This window comes from Dermacentor silvarum, chromosome 5, assembly GCF_013339745.2.
Source record: "Dermacentor silvarum isolate Dsil-2018 chromosome 5, BIME_Dsil_1.4, whole genome shotgun sequence".
NCBI lineage: Eukaryota > Metazoa > Arthropoda > Arachnida > Ixodida > Ixodidae > Dermacentor > Dermacentor silvarum.
In genome coordinates, this window is record NC_051158.1 from 75,862,125 (window position 1) to 75,883,165 (window position 21,041).

Below are 21,041 nucleotides of genomic sequence, written 5' to 3' on the forward strand. Positions count from 1 at the left end.
TGTCATTAGGCGGAAGAAATGGAGCTGGGCAGGCCATGTAATGCGTAGGATGGATAACCGGTGGACCATTATGGTCACAGAATGTATACCAAGAGAAGGGAAGCGCAGACGAGGTCGGCAGAAAACCAGAGGGGATGATGAAGCTAGGAAATTTGCAGGCGCAAGTTGGAATACGCTAGCGCAAGACAGGGGTAATTGGAGATCGCAGGGAGAGGCCATCGTCCTGCAGTGGACATAAAAAATAGGCTGATGATGATGATACTTATTATGACTTTGTTTTCGCTGATTCATTGCATTTTAGGCGGCTGTTTTATGACCTACAATACACGCATGTCATGACATTCATGTTATGACCTAGGATTTACGTTCGTCATACGCTGTTGTCATACTCTGCCAATTTTGGTACCTATTAAGTTAACGAAACGACCAGGAGAGCACCAAGGCGTAGGCAGCTGTTTCATGACGTACATGACACACATGTCATGATATTCATGCCATGACCTATGATTTATGTTCGTCATAAACTCTCGTCATAGTGTGCCAATTTCGGTAAATATCAAGTTAACGACACGGCCATGAGAGCACCAAGACGTAGGCGGCTAGATAGATAGATAGATAGATAGATAGATAGATAGATAGATAGATAGATAGATAGATAGATAGATAGATAGATAGATAGATAGATAGATAGATAGATAGATAGATAGATAGATAGATAGATAGATAGATAGATAGATAGATAGATAGATAGATAGATACTGGCAAATGTTCACCAAAAAAAGTGGCAAATGTTCGCCAAAATATGCTTCGCATTTATTAAAAGGCGTGTAGGTCAACCAGATGCGCGCCCGGTTCGGTAACCTAACGCAGCAAGAAGGAAAAGTGCGCAGCCGTACTGGGGATGGAAGGAGCGACAGTGGGCTTCAAAGCGGACATCATAACCACTATGATCATTTTGGCCACGTGGCCTTTGAGTCGCAGCAAATCGTCCATTTGTGTGTCATTCGATCACTAATGAAATGGAGCATGGTACAAAGCGCTGTGAGCTCTGCTGCCGTCGATATTGTGACGTGAGACGTCTTGAATTTAATTATTGTGGCCTTCGTTGGTATCACAACTGCCGCGGTGGAGCTGTTTGGCAGGACGGATCCGTCGGTACATATATGGGCCGAGTCTCGGTACTTCTCTTACAACAGAATTAATGCGAGCTGTTTAACGGCTCGGGACGACAGCTCTGCTTTTTTGTGGATGCCAGGTATTGTCAGGTTGATATTTCGCTGAGTAAGGCCCCACGGAGGAATCGAAGGTCTTGGGGCAGGAGTGAAGCAAGTTGGTAATGATTCACCAGGCGCGGTTACTGTTTGGCAGAAAGATGGTACGTGGTCTGTCCGCTGCTGGAAATGCCAGGTGGTGGCGGGGAGTCTGGGTAAGGGCCCTGAAATCACTTCTATCACCTTTCCGCGGCGGACCGCACGAGCAGCTGGTCTTGGAGACTGCCGAGGCAATACGCAGTCTAACTGAGATAGGGCATGGTATAACTTTTCAGTGGCTTCCAAGTCACTGCGGAATTATCGGCAATGAACGGGCCGATCAAACTGCCCGCACAGCTCATAAAGAAGATCACCAACGACCCATGCCTCTTTCTAGGACTGACGGTGCACGGAAGATCCGCGTGCTTGCTCGCCAACGCACAAGGTCACAATGGAGTGAGTCGCACTTCAGGCAGGCTCGCTTACACTCTCTGGACCCAACACTAAGCCTTCGAGTACCATCAAGGCTTCGTCGAGGAGAGGAAACCCTTTTGTGCCTAGTATGGTTGGGCGTTGCGTTTACCAACGCCTATGCGGTCCGCATAGGAATGGCCGACAGCGCAGCCTGTGACCACTGCGACAATGAAGAATCGATTGAACATATTTTGTGAGACTGCCCGCGGTACAGTGCGCAGAGACAATCTCTCAGCGCGTTCAACCAATTGAACGACGAGCCTCTGTCGGAAGAAAGAATTCTCCACCACAGACTGGAATTAACGTCACAGAAGTCCGTGCAGGCGCTTCTGCGCTTCTTGCGAGCCACCGGCCTATCTGAACGACTGTTCAGATTAGAACGCTCTTCCGGTGTGTGCGGTTTTTTTTTTATGTGTGTGCTTTCTTTTCTTTATCACTCTCTCTCTCTCTGTCCTTTTTCTAACCCCTATTTCCCTACCCCAGTGCAGGGTAGCAAAGCGGATTCTAACATCTGGTAAACCTGCCTGCCTTCCGGACCATCTCTCTCTCTCTTGGCCACGTGGCCAAACGACCTGAGATGGGCTGTTATAACAGCGACATCTCAGCCGAGCTACGCGTTTTTCGCGGCATAGAACGGGACAAAATAAAGCTCGAAGGATTATACCTTGTTCACCGCCAGCACCCTTGCATCACTGTTCGAGTCATGATGCTTCCTTCCATATTTTGCTTGCCTCTTGCTCTTACCCCACCCAAAAGACGTGAGTTAAAAAACACCGCATATCCACGAAGTGAATGACGATGAGTGGGCGAAGCACCGGGGGATCATTCGTGTAAAACGCCGGAAGCGTTCACCGGAAGCCGGTGCTTGGCGTACATATATATATATATATATATATATATATATATATAGTATATGTACGCCAAGCACCGGCTCAGTGCTCACTTAATGTGAACAGGAAACGCTTGCATTGTTTTATGGTACAAACAAACAAAAAGCATATTTTTCGCATGCCAAGCCAAGGTAAAGCCGAAAAAAAATTTTGAAAGTAAAAGCTTCGAATGATATGAAGATAAAAGTACTACCCGCATAGCGCATGATGGTGAGGTGCTGCCTTCAGGGAACATGGCTGCGAAATAGACTGTTGTATTAGTTATATGAATATTTACCACGTGCCAATAGAGCACTGAGTCATTGCGCTGCTTTTTCTCGCGGTAAACGATAAGCAGAGTCACGAGTGTGTACGAGTGTGTTGTGTAAACCACACGTAAATACATGCTGGCTATCATGTGTGTTGCAACAGAAGTAGTAAGCACCGAGTTTACAATAGAAGGTTATATGCGGAGTCTCGGATGTGAGGGTGCACGTTGATTGATGACCATGAGTGCACGGTACGAGGCGAAAAGTGTACGTTATGCACGAATGTAAATTTACAGACGCAAAAAAGATTCTCCTGCGCTTTCCTTCCTCCATGGTCACGATCAAGAAATGTTATTCGGATCGGCGCCGACAGCGATCAGAGGTGTATTTGTGACAACTCTATTAGTTGCTTGAAGTATACGGTTCCTTCCGTTCGGGCGACTGTGTGCACCATTGTGTGGCATGCGCTCACAGCTGCTCAGCAGGAGCGATAGCGTTTGTGCGCACAACGCTCATGCCAAATTGATAGGCGGACCGCTTCCCTAGCTCCCCTGCATAATCGATTGAGCGAATTATGAGGGTGCGTAAATTTCGTTTCCTTGTTTTATTGCGATAGCAATTATATGGACACTCAAAAGCAGATTTCTGCCGTCGGCGTCGCCGTCGCCGTGAGGTTCCGTATGACGTCAATGGAGATGAAATCGTCGCCGCGCTCCAAACGCTGTATGTGCGAGTGAAAGGGCGCGAGGGGCGCGCGCTTTCACGGGGAGTGAACGCACGGCGGAGAACAAACGCGCGTTCTGCGCCATGCTCCCTTAAGGGCTGCAGAAGTAGGCGTCTCTTTCCTCCTTTACAATCACCATATATGTAGAGCAAACGCGCCTTCTTCCGACGCGCGAGAGACCGTGGGGGAGGGGGAGGGAAGGGAGTAGCTGCGGCACCAAGTGCCTATTTATATCAGAGGCTCCGGCAACAGTCACCAACGCCGCACGCATTTTGAGCGAACGCGGGCAAAACGCCGACGGCGTCGACAACAGTTCTGCGTGTTGCCGGTGCTGCTGCATGTCCAAGTTTATACAGCTGATAAAGCTAATATCATTACTCCGTATAGCTCTCTACCAATTTGCTATCGCAATTGATGCTTCGCCTTTCAGGTGAAACTGCGACAACTTTTTGAAGCCCAACGCAATATGTCTCGCTCGCGTCTCTGGAAACCTAACCCTGCACGCATGGCCGCACGTGCGCGTGAATACGGTCACAGCAAAACGACGCCAACGGCGACGATGCGAATGCTCCTGGAGCATCTGTAGAATAGGTTATGTCGAAATCATGACGTGCGTGACGTATTTCCGATTCCGGAATCACTTCTTGCGCATTCAGCCGGCAGAATTATAGCCTTCGTGGTCGGCTTCTGTTACTCTCAGGCGACTATCTCTGGGGCGCAGATTTATACGCTACTTATTGTGATGGACAAAGAAAAAATGTCGCAGTTTAGCCCGAAAGGCGAAGCATCAATTGCGACAGCAAATTAGTATAGAGCTATTCAGAGTAGGCACAGTAGTTTTATCGGCTGCATAAACTTGGACACATTCGCTTACTAATTGAATCAACAAGTGTGGTGTCAGCGGGCACAAGCAAACATGAATATATCACACTCGATGACGACAGATAAGCACTGTCAAAACGCTAGCAGCAGGCGCAGCCGCGGCAGCGGGCGAACGTTCGTGTGGTCTATCGCTTCAACAGAAACTGAGCGGTGAATGCACAGAGCCGTATGGAGATCGCTTTCAAGATACGGCGCATAAAGTACAAGCGCAGCTATTGGCAGAGTAGAAGCTGCCCCCCCCCTCCCTCCCTTCCTCCCACACTCCCACGGCCTTTCGCGCGACGGAAGTCGCGTTTGCTCTCCGCCAATTGCATTCACTCTCCGTGATAACGCGCGTCCCCCCACGCGCTTTCACTCGCACATACAGCGCGCGGCGACGATTGTATCGCCCTTAGACTTTATACGGAACCTCACGGCGGCGACGATAACGATGACGACGCCGACGGCAGAAATCCGCTTGAAGGGTCCATATAATTGATATCGCAATAAAAGAACCGGAATGTAATGCGCGTCGTATACAGTACCACGACGACCATAGAATGAAAATTACGTGCGTTTGTTGATTGAGCGGCCGTGTTACCAAACACTACGGCGCCCTGTAGGGTTATTCGTCTAGGGTGGTAGGCAATTGTTCTGCGATGGCTAGTCTGACTGTGTCGCAGGATGGCTTGAGTAAGCTCCAGCATAAAATCATTTTCTCTGTCGGTGATCAGGACATCTGGGGCACCATGTCATAACAGGATGTTAACTCAACGAAAAACTTCGCCCCTTCGGCGCGGCACCTTTCGGTAGGGCTCTCGTTTCGGCGTAGCGGGTAACGCAGTCGGTAGCCACGGCGATCCACTTATTCCCAGATGTTGACGTCGGTAATGGCCCGAACAAGTCCGTTCCGATCTGCTAGAATGGTCAGCAAGGTGGCTCGATCGGCAGCAGAAATCCTGCTGGCCTTGTTTGTGGTGTCTTGTGTAGCTGGCAGTCTCGGCATGTCCTGGCGTAGTGAGCAACGTCAGCGTTCTGGTGCATCCAGCAACAGTTCTCTTGTATCCTCAATAGCGTATGAGAGAATCCAAGATGCCCAGTGGTCGGACCGTCATGTAGGGCGTGCAGAACCTCTGGACGCTGGGATGAGGTCACAACAAGAAGGTAGCTGGTTCCGATGTGTGAAAAGTTCGTCTTTATAAAGATGCCGTTTTGCAGGGAAGACTAAGATAATCCTCGCCTAAATGCCCTGGGGACAACGTCGGGGTTGCCTTCCAAGTACTCGACGAGGCTTTTTCGCTCCGGGTCAGCTCGTTGCTCTTCAACGAAGTCGTCCACGCTAATTGTTCCCAGAACGTTGCCATTCCCGTCGCCTTGTGGTGTGGGTCAACGGGGGCACGTAATACGCAGTCGGCGTTACAATGCTTCCGTCCGGACTTGTAAACGACGGTGACGTCCAATTCCTGGAGTATGAGACGCGATCGCGCGAGGCGTCCTGAAGAGTCCCCTAAATTTGCCACTCAACACAAGGCCTGATGGCCGCTTACGAATTTGAAGGGGATGCCCTATAGACAAGAGCGCAATTTGATGTTAGCCCACATTGTGGCAAGGCATCCTTTTCCGTGGTAGAATGATAGGCTTCCGCTTTCGACAGCGACCGGCTAGCTTAAGCAATGACCCTTTCAAATCTGCATTTCCTCTGAATTAGGGCCGCGTCGAGGCCTATGTTACGTCCGTGTGCATTTTGGTGTCGGCGTCTTCATCGAAGTGGGCGAGTACTGGTGGTGACTGTAGGCATCAATTAAGCTCTTCCAATGCTTCGATTTGTGGCGCTTCTCACTTGAACTCGATGACGGATTTTCAGAGATGTGTCAATGGCTCGGTGATGCTTGACACGTCTTTCACGAAGCACCTGTAATAGACACACAGGCCAAAAATTCTGGGCACTCCCTTCTTGTTGGTGGGCTGTGGAACGCCAGCGACTGCAGATGTCTTCTGCGGATCAGGACAGACTCCATATTTCTGGTCTCTTGGTCGCCTATGTTTCTAGGAAGATGGCGTGTAAGCGGGTTAGATGAGGGTTCGTGTTGATTTTGAGGCGGCGCCAGTCCCTGGCCTGTTGCCTGTTGATACTTTGTGAGGGGGGCGTAAAGTGTTCTCGTTCGACGTTGGTCCTCCAGTATTTGTCTGCTCGTTGTGGCTTCCCCATCACGAGCATAACAACCCCTAATAGGTATCGCTGGAAAACGGCTTCATATTAACTAGCCAGTTTGAAAGGAAAGACAATGCACTGTTTCCAGACGAGACTAGGCACCTTAATACGCGCTCTTTGCAGACCACCACATTATTCCCATGTCGTTCGAATAAATAAACCAGCTCATGTCGTTTCCTGTTTCAATTCATTACGTACAAACAAACAAAAAACAAAAGAGCGTCACCGCATCCGCATGCATCAGCACCCGCCGCCTCCGTCATTACAACTCCTCTGTACACTGCATGAAAATTTTATTATTTTGTTTTTCGTATTTTCCCGGTTTGCAGTTATGTTCCATAAACGCATCTTTTCTGGTGGCTAGAAAAAGTCAAATAGGCATTTTTTTATTCCGTTATCAACCACTGTTAGGGCTTCTAAACACGAATTTTCATTAGAGGTATATGATAGGCAGGTGTATCTGTCTGTTTGCAACCGTATGCAACCGTATGCGTCGCTTCCGCATACGGTTGAAGCCACTACATGTGGAATAAGATATTCACTCACCCGATTGATAGCTTACGTTCATCATTGTATCTTCGCCCTTCTCAAATAGTGTTGCATGTGTTCTGTTTTCTTCATAACTGTAAATTACAAGAATAGTAATCAGTGCCAGACATTCAGTTACGAAGAAAAAATATCTTCACTGCAGAATTCAGTTATTGTGCACAGCTTACAATTCAGTTATCACTCACGCACTTTTGTCCAGCAGTGGCTCCGTTCGTATACACGAAGAACAGCTTTATTTTGTAACAATGACTAACTTCGTTAGTTTACTTTGTTTAAATACGCGCAACACTGTTCAGACAGCCTGAGTGAGTTGACAACGTGTTTAGTTGTCTATATAACAACTACACTTTATGTATAGCATACATGGATACATTGAAAGCCAGAAGAACAGAAGCGAACGACAAACGTAGCAGCATTCAAAGAAATTACAATAAATTAATGGTCAGATATGCAATTATTTACAATATCTGGCTAGAAGTGCACAAATAGAAGCCGCAATGTGCAGAAAGCCACTTCGCATTCTTCCAGAAGGTTGCTGCGGAAGCGCACGCTATCTGCCCGTCGTAACTTCCAAGCAAGTAGCGATTGAATACAGAAATGTTTGACTTCTGCCAGCATACTTGGTAAGCTGAAGAGCAGAGCCGAGCTTTGACTTAAACTTTCTTGTTAAATTCATAAGCTACTCCTTCTGCCAGCTGGTGAAAGGTTTGATAGTTGTGTTCAGAGTGCAACATCAAATACTTACTTAGCAATCGTTTCCCACAATATAAGTTTTGCATTTGCCATGTTGTTTTCTTCTTGTGCCACTGTGGGGTGACCCATGATTTCGCTGTCTCATACTTCTTCATGTCAGACGCTGTAGTCATTGCGTCGGAAAAAACACACACACACTTGGTGGCATCCGGTGATTATAGCGGGCACATGTAGCAAATTTCCGCGTGCCCACGTAGTAATATTTGCAATATCACCATTAGTATCGCTGGCCGGATACCTCTGTCAGCATACATAGTTGGCGAGTTGGTATGACATGTAGATGGTGTAAATGCGCTTAAAAAACGAGAACAGCAGGTGAAGACGAGACACATATAGCGCTATGTGTGTCTCGTCTTCACCTATCGTCCTCGTCTTTTAAGCGCATTTACACCATCACAGTAACCTTTGGTTTGCAGATGACATTGTCCTATTCAGCAATAATGGAGATAAATTACAACAAATGGTAACCGAGAAAGTGTAAGAGTGGGGTTCAAGATTAACAAGCAGAAGACAAAGATAATGTTAAATAGCCTGGCAAGAGATCAAGAATTCAGGATCGACAGTCAGCCTCTAGAGTCTGTAAAGGAGTACGTTTATCTAGGTCAATTACTCACAGTGGACCCTGATAATAAGAAAAAAATTTACAGAAGAATAAAATTGGGTTGGAGTGCATACGGCAGGTGTTACCAAATCTTGACTGGGAGTTTAACACTGTCGTTGAAAAGAAAAGTCTACAATCAATGCATTCTACCGGTGCTAACATATGGGGCATAAACTTGGAGGTTAACAAAGACACTATAGAACAAGTTAAGGACTGCACAAATAGCGATGGAATGAAAAATCTTAGGCCTAATGTTAAGAAAAAGGCAGAGAGCGGTGTGGATCAGAGAGCAAACGGGGATAACCGATATTCTAGTTGACATTAAGCGGAAGAAATGGAGCTGGGCAGGCCATGTAATGCGTAGGATGGATAACCGGTGGACCATTAGAGTTACAGAATGGATACCATGAAAAGGGAAGCGCAGTCGAGGAGGGCAGAAAACTAGGTGGGATGATCAAGTTAGGAAATTTGCAGGCGCAAGTTGTAATCAGCTAGAGCAAGACAGAGGTAATTGAAGATTGCAGGGAGAGGCCTTTGTCCTGCAGTAGACATAAACATAGGCTGATCATACTGATGATAACACCATCACACAGCTCTAGTCGCCCATGTGCCACTTTTTTTTTGCCAGGACAACGTCACAGTTCAATTTTTGATTGCAGCTTGTTGAATAGCTTTTTACAGAAGACATATCTAATAGAAGCTTCTAGAAGCTTCTCGCAGGCTTTACGCGGTGTCTGTTTCGAAACACCTCAGCTGCTAAACTTTTTGTATGGTTGGTAGAAATGTTTCTAGAGAGACCAGATATTTGCATCAATTTCATCTCCTTTATTTGGACGTTCTGATTGAATACTGTAGGACGATAATCATTCAGGGCGTTTATTTTCGTTGTTTCCAGTGTCAGTAGTAAAATTTTAGTCTAGGCCAAGAAATCCTCGCATTTATCCATTCACTCTATATAAATACTTCTGTGCGTGAAATCAGCTTTTTTAGCAAATATTATCATGCAAGCATGTAACATTTGAAGTGTATCTTCAAAAAATAATATTGCTGACGGAGTAGGTACATCTGCCCATAAAGTATAGAAGATTTCACGAATTATTAAAGAGCCAAAAAAGAATTTACGTTTTAAGTAAATTCTTAAATTAAGGGGCTACAGTTGAGCGTAGGGCCATGAATGTATTGTTTCTAACTCAATGCTACACTCCGTTAAGTTTGTTATTCGCACTTCTAAAGCTTTCGTGTGCATGTGTACATGCTTAAGTGCCAACGCAAATTAAACAACCATAAGGAATACCTACCCGTGCGTGCACTTTGTTTAACAAGATGCAACAGGCAAGACAAATACTGGTCCAGTATATCTTTTATATGTTATATTTGTCCCCGCAGGGGCGTCTGCGTAAGCAGGCGTTTGGTGAGTTGCGCCACCACGTACCCGAGCACATGGGGGTTGGACCCTCCTGCGTGTAGCCGTGCGCAGCTTAGCCGTGTCTGGGGAAAGGGGGATCCTGGTGGTTGAGCCTATGCCGGGAGTTTGGACCTTTAAGGCCCCCCGGCAGAGGCAACACACCTCTTCGGCCTCTGCTTCACATAGACGGCACCTCCAGACTGACCCACCTGGAGGAAATCGGCAGTCGCCTTTTCCTGTCTCTCTCTCCCCAATCTTAGTCTCTCTCTCACACTTTTTAGCCTGTCCTGTCTTCTACTTTCTTCCATTTACTTCCATTCTCCCTGGCGGCAAGGGTTAACCGTGTGTGGCTATCCTACCTTGGGTACACCATATTTGGTTATAGTAGCGGCGTACGACTGGCGTCGTGCAGACTTGTTGTACAAGCTCTGCCGCGTCCCCTCGTTGGGCTCCGTGGTGGGTGGTCGGCGCTGTTGCCGAACATATACATCTTCTTATGGCAGCGCAAACCTCTGTCGTCTATGATCGGCCTCTGAAAAGAGGCCGCACCGAAGCAACATTCCAGTTCTCCTTTCGGAGCAACACCCCAGCATTCCCCAAGTATCATGTAGTCCATAGTGAAAACAACACACCCGTGAGAAAGCTGTCTCCTTTCCTGGTAGCCAAGTGCCTAAAAGACAAAATTGGACCGACTTATAAAGCCTCAAAAATGTCTAGCGGGGACCTCCTCCTAGAACTAAATGATAAAGATCAAGTACAAAAGCTCTCAGAACTTACCAGTATTGGTGATGCCACAGTTACAATTTCTGCCCACAGAACTCTAAACACAAGTAGAGGTGTGATATCCGAGGAGGACTTCCTTGGCTTGAGCGATGAGGAACTGCTGGAGGGTTTCCAGGAACAAAACGTGACCAAAGTACAAAGAATTGTCATCCGCAGAAACGATCAAGAAATCCCGACAAAACATGTAATACTCACCTTTGGAACAAGCGAAATGCCTACCTCTCTCAATGCAGGATATGTAAAAGTAAATGTCAGGCCATATATCCCGAACCCCAGACGATGTTTCAAGTGTCAAAGGTTTGGACATGCTTCACACGCATGCCGAGGACAAACAACCTGTGCTAAATGCAGCTCAAATGATCACCAATCTGACAATTGCACTTCTTCTCTACACTGTGTAAACTGCAAAGGGGACCATGCAGCTTACTCGCGGTCCTGCCCTTGCTGGAAAAAAGAAAAAGAAGTAATTGCGCTAACTGTGAAAGAAAAAATCTCATTCTATGAAGCAAGAAAGCGACTGTCTTACCTTTCGAGAAGAAGTTACGCCGAAGTGACGCAGGTGGGGGCAGCGTCACAGAGGCCTCAGGAGTCCTGCGGGCCCACACACAGTGGCCCTGCAGTGACCCCTCCCGCCCCCGTGGTGGAAGCAGTCAGCACTGCTCCATCCTCTTCGAAGGACCCGCGGACACCAGTCCCGCTGGGCCCTAAAATCAATCGAACCCCAAGGCCCGAGACACGTGTCTCGGCGCCCAACTCTCGGTCCTCCAGCGCCTCAGGGAGAGCGATGGAGGTCGACTCAAAAACCCCGGTGTCGTCGACGCCGAAGGACAAGCGCTCTCTCGAGCGCGCAAAGAGGGACAAAGTCCCAATAACCACGCTAATTAAGAAAGTGATAACGTAAAGGTTATCGCTCTTTTTTATATTAGCCTTCTTTAGGTCTATGTCACCAAACATCTTTCTTATCTCTTATTCACTCGTAATGCCATTTTTTACCTTTCTGCTTGAACATGGCTTTTATTATCCACTGGAATTGTAGAGGACTCCTACGTAACCTAGGTGACATCAAAGACATGCTAAGCAACTTCTCTCCTGTGGCCTTGTGCTTGCAGGAAACAAACCTAGGCGAAAAACATAAAAATTTTTTAAAAGGCTTCACTGTAGTACGACGAGACCGTACCCAGGCGAGTCGACTTTCGGGTGGTGTAGCCATTGTTCTGCAAGGAGGTATCGCAGTGAGGGAAGTTGCCATTAACAGTCACATAGAAGCCGTTGCTGTGACCATTTTAGCACACAAAACCATCACCATTTGTTCACTATACATTCCACCACACTCACATTTTACTGTAAGAGACCTAGAGCTAATTTTAAACCAGCTACCAGAACCTTTTTTAATCGCGGGTGATTTTAACGCACATAACACGTTATGGGGTAGCAAAACAAATGACACCAGGGGACAAACACTTGAAGATTTTATCTTAACAAATGACGTATGCCTGTTAAACACTGGTGCTGCAACTTACTGTTCCCCAAGCACAGGAGCTATGAGCTGTCTTGACCTGGCGCTGTGCTCCCCATCTATATTTAACGACTTCCAATGGAGTGTTATCGAGAATCCTTACGGTAGTGACCATATGCCTTCTATTATTAAAAACACATCTCCTTTCCCCACCATACCATCGAGATCACCCCGTTGGAAACTTCATCTAGCAGACTGGCCTCTCTTCACCGAAAAAGCCAGTCTGGATGACATACCAGATGGATTAACTATAGATGAACTAAATGAAAAAATTACTGCTTGTATACTTGCTGCAGCAGAACAGACAATCCCTCAATCCTCTGGCGTTCTAGGGAAAAAATTAAAACCCTGGTGGACGAACGAATGTACAGAAACTAAAAAGCTACAAAACAAAGCGTGGGGTATCTTTCGGCGATACCCAACACAAGATAACCTCCTATTATTCAAAAAAGCAAAAGCGAAAGCCAGGTACACACGCAGGCAAGCCGAAAGACAGTCATGGAAAAATTATATATCATCCATAAATAGCTCGATAACATCCAAAAGAATGTGGGATCAACTTCGTAAGTTTAGAGGGAACTACACTCCTTACACGATCCCCATACTCTCACCCCCAGGCAAGCAAACAAACTTAGAAGATCAAGCAAACATATTAGGGCAGCATTTTTATGACATATCAAGCTCGGTAAACTTTTCTCCTAAATTTCAAAAATATAAGCAATCAGCAGAAAAACAAAAGCTTCCGACAACAGGAAGTTCCGAGAGGTCGTATAACACCCCCTTAACACTCCAAGAACTCAACAGGGTACTCACTTCTGGCAAAAAGACAGCTCCCGGTCCGGACAGAGTACATTATACAATGCTCGCACATCTCTCACCTAAAGCAGTGGATACCTTACTTCGCTTCTTCAATGTAATCTGGGAAACGGGAAAAATGCCGAATGAGTGGAAGAAAGCAATTATAATCCCTTTCTTGAAAGCTGGAAAGCATCCTACAACAGCAACCAGCTACAGGCCTATAGCACTCACAAGCTGTCTTGCAAAGTCATATGAAACAATTATAAACATAAGATTGACATACGTCCTTGAAACAGAGAACCTGCTGGACAACCATCAGAGTGGGTACAAGAAAGGGTGCTCTACAACAGACCATCTAGTCCGGTTAGAACACGAGATACGTACTGCTTTTCTACACAAACAGTATTGTCTCACAGTCTTCTTCGACTTAGAAAAAGCGTATGACACAACATGGAGGTTTGGTATTTTGAGGGATTTAGCGGATTTAGGGATCCGCGGTAGAATGCTTAAATGTCTAGCTGATTTCATGTCCGACCGAACCTTTCAAGTGCGTTTAGGAACGGTGCTGTCACGCATATTCATTCAGGAAAATGGTGTACCACAGGGATGTGTATTAAGCACAACACTGTTTGTCGTAAAAATGAACTCCGTAAATAATGTAATCCCACCCTCTGTAATGCACTCGTTATATGTGGATGATCTACAAATTGCGTGTCGTGCATCGAACATGGCAACCTGCGAACGGCAAACTCAAATCACACTAAACAAACTCACACAGTGGGCATCTGAAAACGGGTTTCGTTTCTCAACTGAAAAAACTATTAGTGTTGTCTTTTCACAAAAACGAGGCCTACAACCAGAACCCGCCCTTAAGTTACAGGAAGCCATCCTACCGGTAAAACAAGAACACAAGTTTCTGGGTATTCTGTTTGATAAAAAGTTGAACTTTCTGGCGCACATGAATAGTCTTAAAATTAAAGGGAATAATGCACTTAACATCCTCAAAGTCTTGTCCCGGAAGCGCTGGGGCTCTGACCGTAAATGCCTGCTACACATATACCGCTCTTTAGTACGCAGCATATTAGACTATGGTAGCATCATATATGGTTCAGCCAGACCATCTTACATCCGACGACTTGATCCAATTCATAACCTTGGACTACGACTGGCAAGTGGTGCTTACAGAACATCACCTGTCCAGAGTTTATACACTGAATGTAATGAGCCTCCTTTACAGCAGCGCAGGGCGCTACTAACATTTTCCTATATACTCAGAATCCAGTCATCACCACAACACATATGCTACAACATCGTCACACAGTGCAACTCACGCTTACACTACACAAATAAACCGAACATGATTAGACCACTTCTGCTGCGATATGAGGAATACTGTCGCGATTATGACATTCCTCATGAGGTCCTTCAGGTTGCTAAAAAGCCACAACGATTACCCCCGTGGTGCGAATTCATAGAGTTATGTGACTTCGCATTAACCCCTCTAAAGAAAAATGACACCCCACACGAACACATCATACAAGAATTCCGCGCTCTTCAGGACAAATATAAAAATTACACAGAATATTACACTGATGGCTCTAAAACAAAAGAACACGTTGGCGTGGGGGTCGTGACAAAAAATTGGGAAACAAGTATTAGACTACCACAGCACGCCTCTGTTTACACGGCCGAAGTCTACGCAATATGGACTGTTGTTAAAAAGATCATCGCTGACAAACACGAAAACACAGTCATATACACTGACTCCTTAAGCACACTGAAGGCTCTACATGTTAAATCTGAATGTGAGCCCTTGTTAGGGGATATTTTAACCCTGGTAAGATCAAACAAATATGGCAGATCAATCAGGTTTTGCTGGGTACCAAGCCATGTCGGAATACCGGGTAATGAAGAAGCTGATAGATGCGCGTCAATGGCAGCACACAAAGACATAAAAAACACAACACTCCCATATAAAGATTGTATCCGCGCAATTCGGGAGGCCGTGAGGTCAAAATGGCAACACGAATGGGACCAGTGTACAAACAACAAGCTACATCTCACTAAACCCGTACTTGGCGAATGGAAGTCATGTAGTCATCAGAAACGTTTCTTTGAAGTAGTTTTGTGTCGACTACGGATTGGGCATACACACCTCACACACAATTTTTTGCTCACAAAAGAAGACCCACCAATATGCGAGAACTGCCAAGAACCGCTCACAGTGATGCACATTTTACTAACATGTAAACATATCGAAACAGAGAGACGAAACCTTTTGCAAAACTTATACAAGTTACACATACCGTTACACCCTGCCTTAGTTTTAGGAGATGAAGCATTAGTGCCATTATCAGACCTTTTTAAATTTCTAGACGATACCGGCTATTTAAACAGGCTATAGACCAACACAGCCTTTGCTGTTTTTAAATTTTTACTCATAACACCTTGTGTTTGGCGCAGCATAGCCTTAGTCGCTTTTGCGCCACTAAACCCCAAATAACTAACTAACTAACTATTTGTGGCACCCATTATTCAAATAAAAAATTTGAAGGCCACTTAGGTATCCCTACGTGAATGAATGCGAAAGCATTGCGACGGCCTCGTTCGCATACACGCGTGGACGTCCAAGGGAGCCGGGCACCGCTGCTAAATGAGAAGTCGAAGTCGAACGGTCGTCCATGGGACCGTCCCACCAGACCTCACCAAAATCACCGCACCGACTGGCAACGCCGCGCGTCGTGGCGCGGCCAGTTGGTGCGATGATATAGAATGGTAACCGGCACGGTCTCTCTGTGACCACGTGACTGGTTCGTCCATCGGAGCTACTCCTCTCTCATTGGCAGAAGCGCACGGGGCCTCGCGTGCACTTGCTCCAATGAAAGCATCGCCTGGCGCGCTGTCTGTCTCTGTGACCACGTTACTTTTAACAGCGGAGCTGTGCCGACCGTCAGTCCGTCGAGCGTGTACCAAAAACCTCGCTCATCGATGACGTCACGGCTCATTGCCTAGCAACTCCGCGGCGTGTGCTTCGCCTCCTCTCCGTGCCATGTACAAGTTGCCTTTACAAGAGACGTTAAGGAGAGGGAAGGAGCGGGAGAGAGAACGAGATAATGACAGCGAGAGACAGAGAGAGAGAAAGAAATTGTAGCAGCACCAACGAGGCAGCGCGCAGATCTGCTGCCGACGCCGTTCGCGTTTTCCCGTTTCCCCGCGTTCACGCAGAATGCGCGTGGTGTCCGAGACGGCAGCAGGCGTTTCTGGCGGCGGCTTGGCAGGTTTCGACCAGCCACGCCCCGGCAAGTGTGGAGGCGCAAGCTTCGCCGTGACGTCACCAGGGAGATAAAGCTCGCAGCCGCCGCGACGGTGCCAGAACTGCCATTGAATCTGTGGCGAGTACATGTAGCCTTGACATGGGACGACCAAAGAAGATCCGGACACCCTAAGAAGAAGCCGCTCATCTTGAAGCGCGTCGCGCTGCCAAGCGAGAATCGACGCGTCGGCGGCGAGCCGATTCAAAATACGTTACCTCGCAACACTTAGCAGTTCCTAGCAAAACTTAGCCAAGCCTAGTAAAATCTGGAAGACGCTGGGTCGATCACCAGCTCCGCTGTTTACTACAGCTGCGCACCATTAGTTCAAGTTGCCCATGTTTTATTGCGATAGCAATTATATGGACACTCAAAAGCAGATTTCTGCCGTCGGCGTCGCCGTCGCCGTCGCCGTGAGGTTCCGTATGACGTCATTTGGAGAAGAAATCGTCGCCGGTGGTAAGTGGTTCTTGAGGGAAAGGGAAAGGTTGGCGCTATCTTCTGCAGCCCTTGAGGGAGCACGGCTCAGTGCCGCCGCGCGCCGAACGCTGTATGTGCGAGTGAAAGGGAGCGAGGGGCGCGTCTTTCACGGGGAGTGAACGCACGGCGGAGAACAAACGCGCGTTCTGCGCCGTGCTCGCTTAAGGGCTGCAGAAGTAGGCGTCTCTGTTCTCCTTCACAATCACCATGTATGTAGAGCAAACGCGCCTTCTTCCGACGAGCGAGAGGCCGTGGGGGAGGGGGAGGGAAGGGAGGCGACGTTTAGCTGCGGCACGCAGTGACTATTTATATCAGAGGCTCCGGCAACAGTCACCAACGCCGCACGCATTTTGAGCGAACGCGGGCAAAACGCCGAGGCGTCGACAACAGTTCTGCGTGTTGCCGATGCTGCTGCATGTCCAAGTTTATACAGCTGATAAAGCTAATATCATTACTCCGTATAGCTCTCTACAAGTTTGCTATCGCAATTGATGCTTCGCCTTTCAGGTGAAACTGCGACAACTTTTTATTTTTTTTAACACGAAAGTGTTTTATGCCGGGGTCCACCAAGACTTCACTGACGTATTTCCGTCACGGAAATATGACGCATTTCCGTCACGGAAATACGTCATAGAACATAATACAAAGAAAGAAACCAGAAGAAAAAGTTCCACAAACATGCAAAATTTGGAAATCGAACCCACGACCTCTCCGTCCGCGACGATAGATCGCCGAGCGTTTAACCCATTGCGCCACAAACGCATTTGCAGAGAGCTACACAGACGCGCCTTATATATCTAACACTCCTCCGTGTACCCGCGCTCTTGCTCGGGGCGGTGCCGCCGCCTACGAGCAGAAAAGAGAAGTACTGCATTATGACACTAACGCGCACCGACAGTGAACGCTTCGGTGGTCTCAGCACTACGACGCCTCGATGCCAGCATTCGAAGGGACGCTGGCATCAAGAAGCACTACCAACGCCACCTAGGTGGCGTTCACCGTACTCAGCACAGCGGAGCGTGGCCTCCGCAATTAGCTCTGAAAATGTTTCTGAAGTTGATCGCGGAGGCTGCAATTACGACGCGCTGTACGCGCTGATTTGACTCGGTGACGATTCAGTTACGTGCTTTGTCTTGCGCGTTGTATTAGTGTGTCAGTTACGTGCTTCGTCTTTCGCGTTGTGCTAGCGTGTGCAGCGTAGTGCAGCTTCCATATGCACGACGGTTGCTCATGGTCATCGACGTTGGTAGTCGTGATGGAGGAGACGTGCCACCAGGCGTCAGCGTGGGTGCATCAACGCCTAAGGGCGCTTTAGCCACAAAACACCAATAGACATTATATATCAATGTGCAATAAACATTACACTACTTCTGTGAAGACACGTTTCACTTTCGTGTTCTATACCGATTCCTATATAAGAGGGATCAACCACATTTTTTCGTTTTTTTTCGGCATCTCTGTCCGCGCCGCCAGATTTTCCGCTTCATGAGCCATATAATGCTTTCGTATTAAAAGCACAAAGTTCTATTAAAAGTACACTTGGTACTGAACATATGACTTACCTCAAGAACTAGCCCGATTGCTGATTTCTCTAAGAATAGAGCTCTATATTAAATCTTTTAAATCCGAAAGCATTATATGGCTCATGAAGCGGAAAATCAGGCGTTCTCCCCAGAGGTGGTACAAAATGTCCTGTGGTCATAGCCGATCACCGAGAGGCACGGGCCGTGTGGGCGCTGGGTTCCATCCACGGTAGCGGCGGCGCCGGCCGTGCGGGGAAAGAACAAAAAAAGGAACCAGAACGTTCGCGCTCGTGTAGGACATAGCGCTCGCCGCAAGCGTTTCCCGGTAAAGATTGCAGTTGCAAAAGCTGCAATTGCCGGGAAGCGGCAACTGTGTGGCCGGCCTATATATAGCGCCCCGCGACGTGGCTGTACCAGTCGGTGCGGTGATTTCGGCGAGTTCTCCCGTGCGCTCCGGTGGACGAACCTTCGACTTCGATTTCTTAGTCAGTAGCTCTGCCCGGCTCTTTCGGACGTCCACGCAAGTACGCGAACGAGGCCGAGGTGTCATCGGAGAGACGCTGCAATGGTTTCGTATTCATCCACGTCGAGATGCATAAGTGCCCTTGTATTTTTCTGGCACTGAGCGCATTTTTGCTTGTCTACCAAACGCATCCTTAGCAGGTTCCTGTTTCTGGATGAAAGCAGGGAAGATCAATGTCGCTTCATAGGAACTTTCTGCACTCCAATCCTCATTAGTGTACCATGCTGCATAGGGAAGTTTCGCCGCTGTTGACTCTTACACTGGAAGCGTGGGTTCACATAAGTTTTTCTAGAATTAAGCTTCCTATCTACGAGAAGCTTTCCGCAGTAATTGAGAAAAAAATATCACAATACATGCAGCGACATTCGCGGAAATAGACCACAATGTGATTGGACAGTGTATTTAGCACTGTCTTGTCCTGGGCGCACAGTGCATGTTTATTTTTCTTGACGTGTGTGGCTAACGTCACCTGCCATTAGATTCACCTCCGGGTGTGCTTAGATACTTTTTTTACAGTTTCCAACCTTCACGTATTTTGTGAGCTCATCTATGATTCTTTAGTAGACTGAACAGATAGACATAGCTGTGCTTAATCCTGCCACGACCGTGGGTGATACACACTATAATCGGTAGCTCGGAGATAAGCATTTCGCCAAGGAGGCAGTAACGTCAGCAAACTGTACACGTATTGAGAAGTCAGTGTAAAACATTTTGTCATGGAAGAGTTCCTAATAAACAGAGGGAAAGTTGTTATTTATAACACGAGGGATACTGCCCAGAAAATTTATCTTATATTGGGCGCGAGCTCCACCACTGGAAATGTTGGCGCAGCCGTCGGCCTGACATGGTATGAGGGATCACGCGGACAGAGCGGCCGCGTCGGCTGCTTCGGAAGCGCCGAAGCGATCTGAACACGGAAGTTTAAGGTCGCACCTGCGCTGCGGTTCTGCTTAAGGGGGGATGTTTTCCCGCTTCGAGTGTCTGCTTTACAACACGTGAAAGCACTAAAATGGGTAGTGGCTGCCTTTGAAGGCGTGTCGGACGCACGCAACGGAGCCCGGTGTCAGCCTTCACACGTACGCGCAGGACAAGAAGCTGCGTGAAGCTTGGACCGCGAAACTTAGAACGGGCAAGCCGCCATGGGCTACAACTCGGGTGTGGAGCAGGCACTTCAAGACTTCTGCTACGGCGTTGGGGCTGCGATGTTCGGTGAGTAGCAGAAAACGCGCACTGAGAAGCTCGCCCGTGCGCGCTTCCCGGATGATCTCACGAAGCTTTAATCTATGACCTTGTTGATGCTAGATATTGGCAAGTTTACTGGAATGAAAAGGGAACGGTAAGAAGCAGATTCAAAAAAGGCATGGCATATGTTCATGTTTGTGTTAGCACCAAACAATAAATGCACTGCATTAAGAAAAAGAAGCAGCGGGAAATAGCTAGCTGAGAAGACCGATAAACATACAGTGCGACGCAACTTGAGAAACGATGATTTTGACATGTCCAAGAATTTAGAAGAAAAAAAAGATTGAATCGTCGCGATGGCACATCACAAGTCGCCGCATAGCGTCGAAGTCACTATTTATAACTAAATTATTTTTGAACAGCTCTGATAGGGTCCACGCAATAATGGTTGCTTGTGCACTGTCAAATGATCATATGCTGCGGCCTAAAGCTTACGGCACGGTGTGAAAACACACTCGCATGCATACCCGCACTCGGTCACGGTGAACCCGTGCGCTCGCTGCACTGAGATTTCATTCTATTATGCTTCATTTGGATATACAGACAGGACACTATAAGCACATACTTCACATATTCTGCTCTCAGCGATTGCCTACGTTTCACGCAAGAAGCTTGTTCGGGGGACTCTATCGCGTCGACCCGGCGCAATGGGCGATCGCTGTACGCATTCGTTAAATAGGTGCCGCCTGTAAACTATTCTGCGCTTTCTGTTTGCCCAAGATTATTCTTTTGACAGTAACAAACCTCCCTCCGTGGGAGAGTACTTACAGAAATGGCCAGGAGGGCTCCTGCATGTTGTTTTTATTGAGCGCCGACAGCCATACTTATGAGGAGCGCGCCGCGTTATCTTCCCTCATAGTATACGCAAGCGAGGCGCTTCTGACAAATGGCGACTCCG

General features: G+C 47.4%; 1 protein-coding gene across 1 annotated transcript in view; it reads right to left on the reverse strand.

The window, feature by feature from the left end:
• LOC125945854 (uncharacterized) overlaps positions 1-21,041 on the reverse strand; it is a 38,970-nt gene that overhangs the window by 3,837 nt on the left and 14,092 nt on the right. Inside the window, exon 3 of the mRNA XM_049668184.1 lies at positions 7,206-7,282. Coding sequence (XP_049524141.1) covers positions 7,206-7,282 — 77 coding nt within the window. The remainder of the gene's footprint in view (positions 1-7,205; positions 7,283-21,041) is intronic.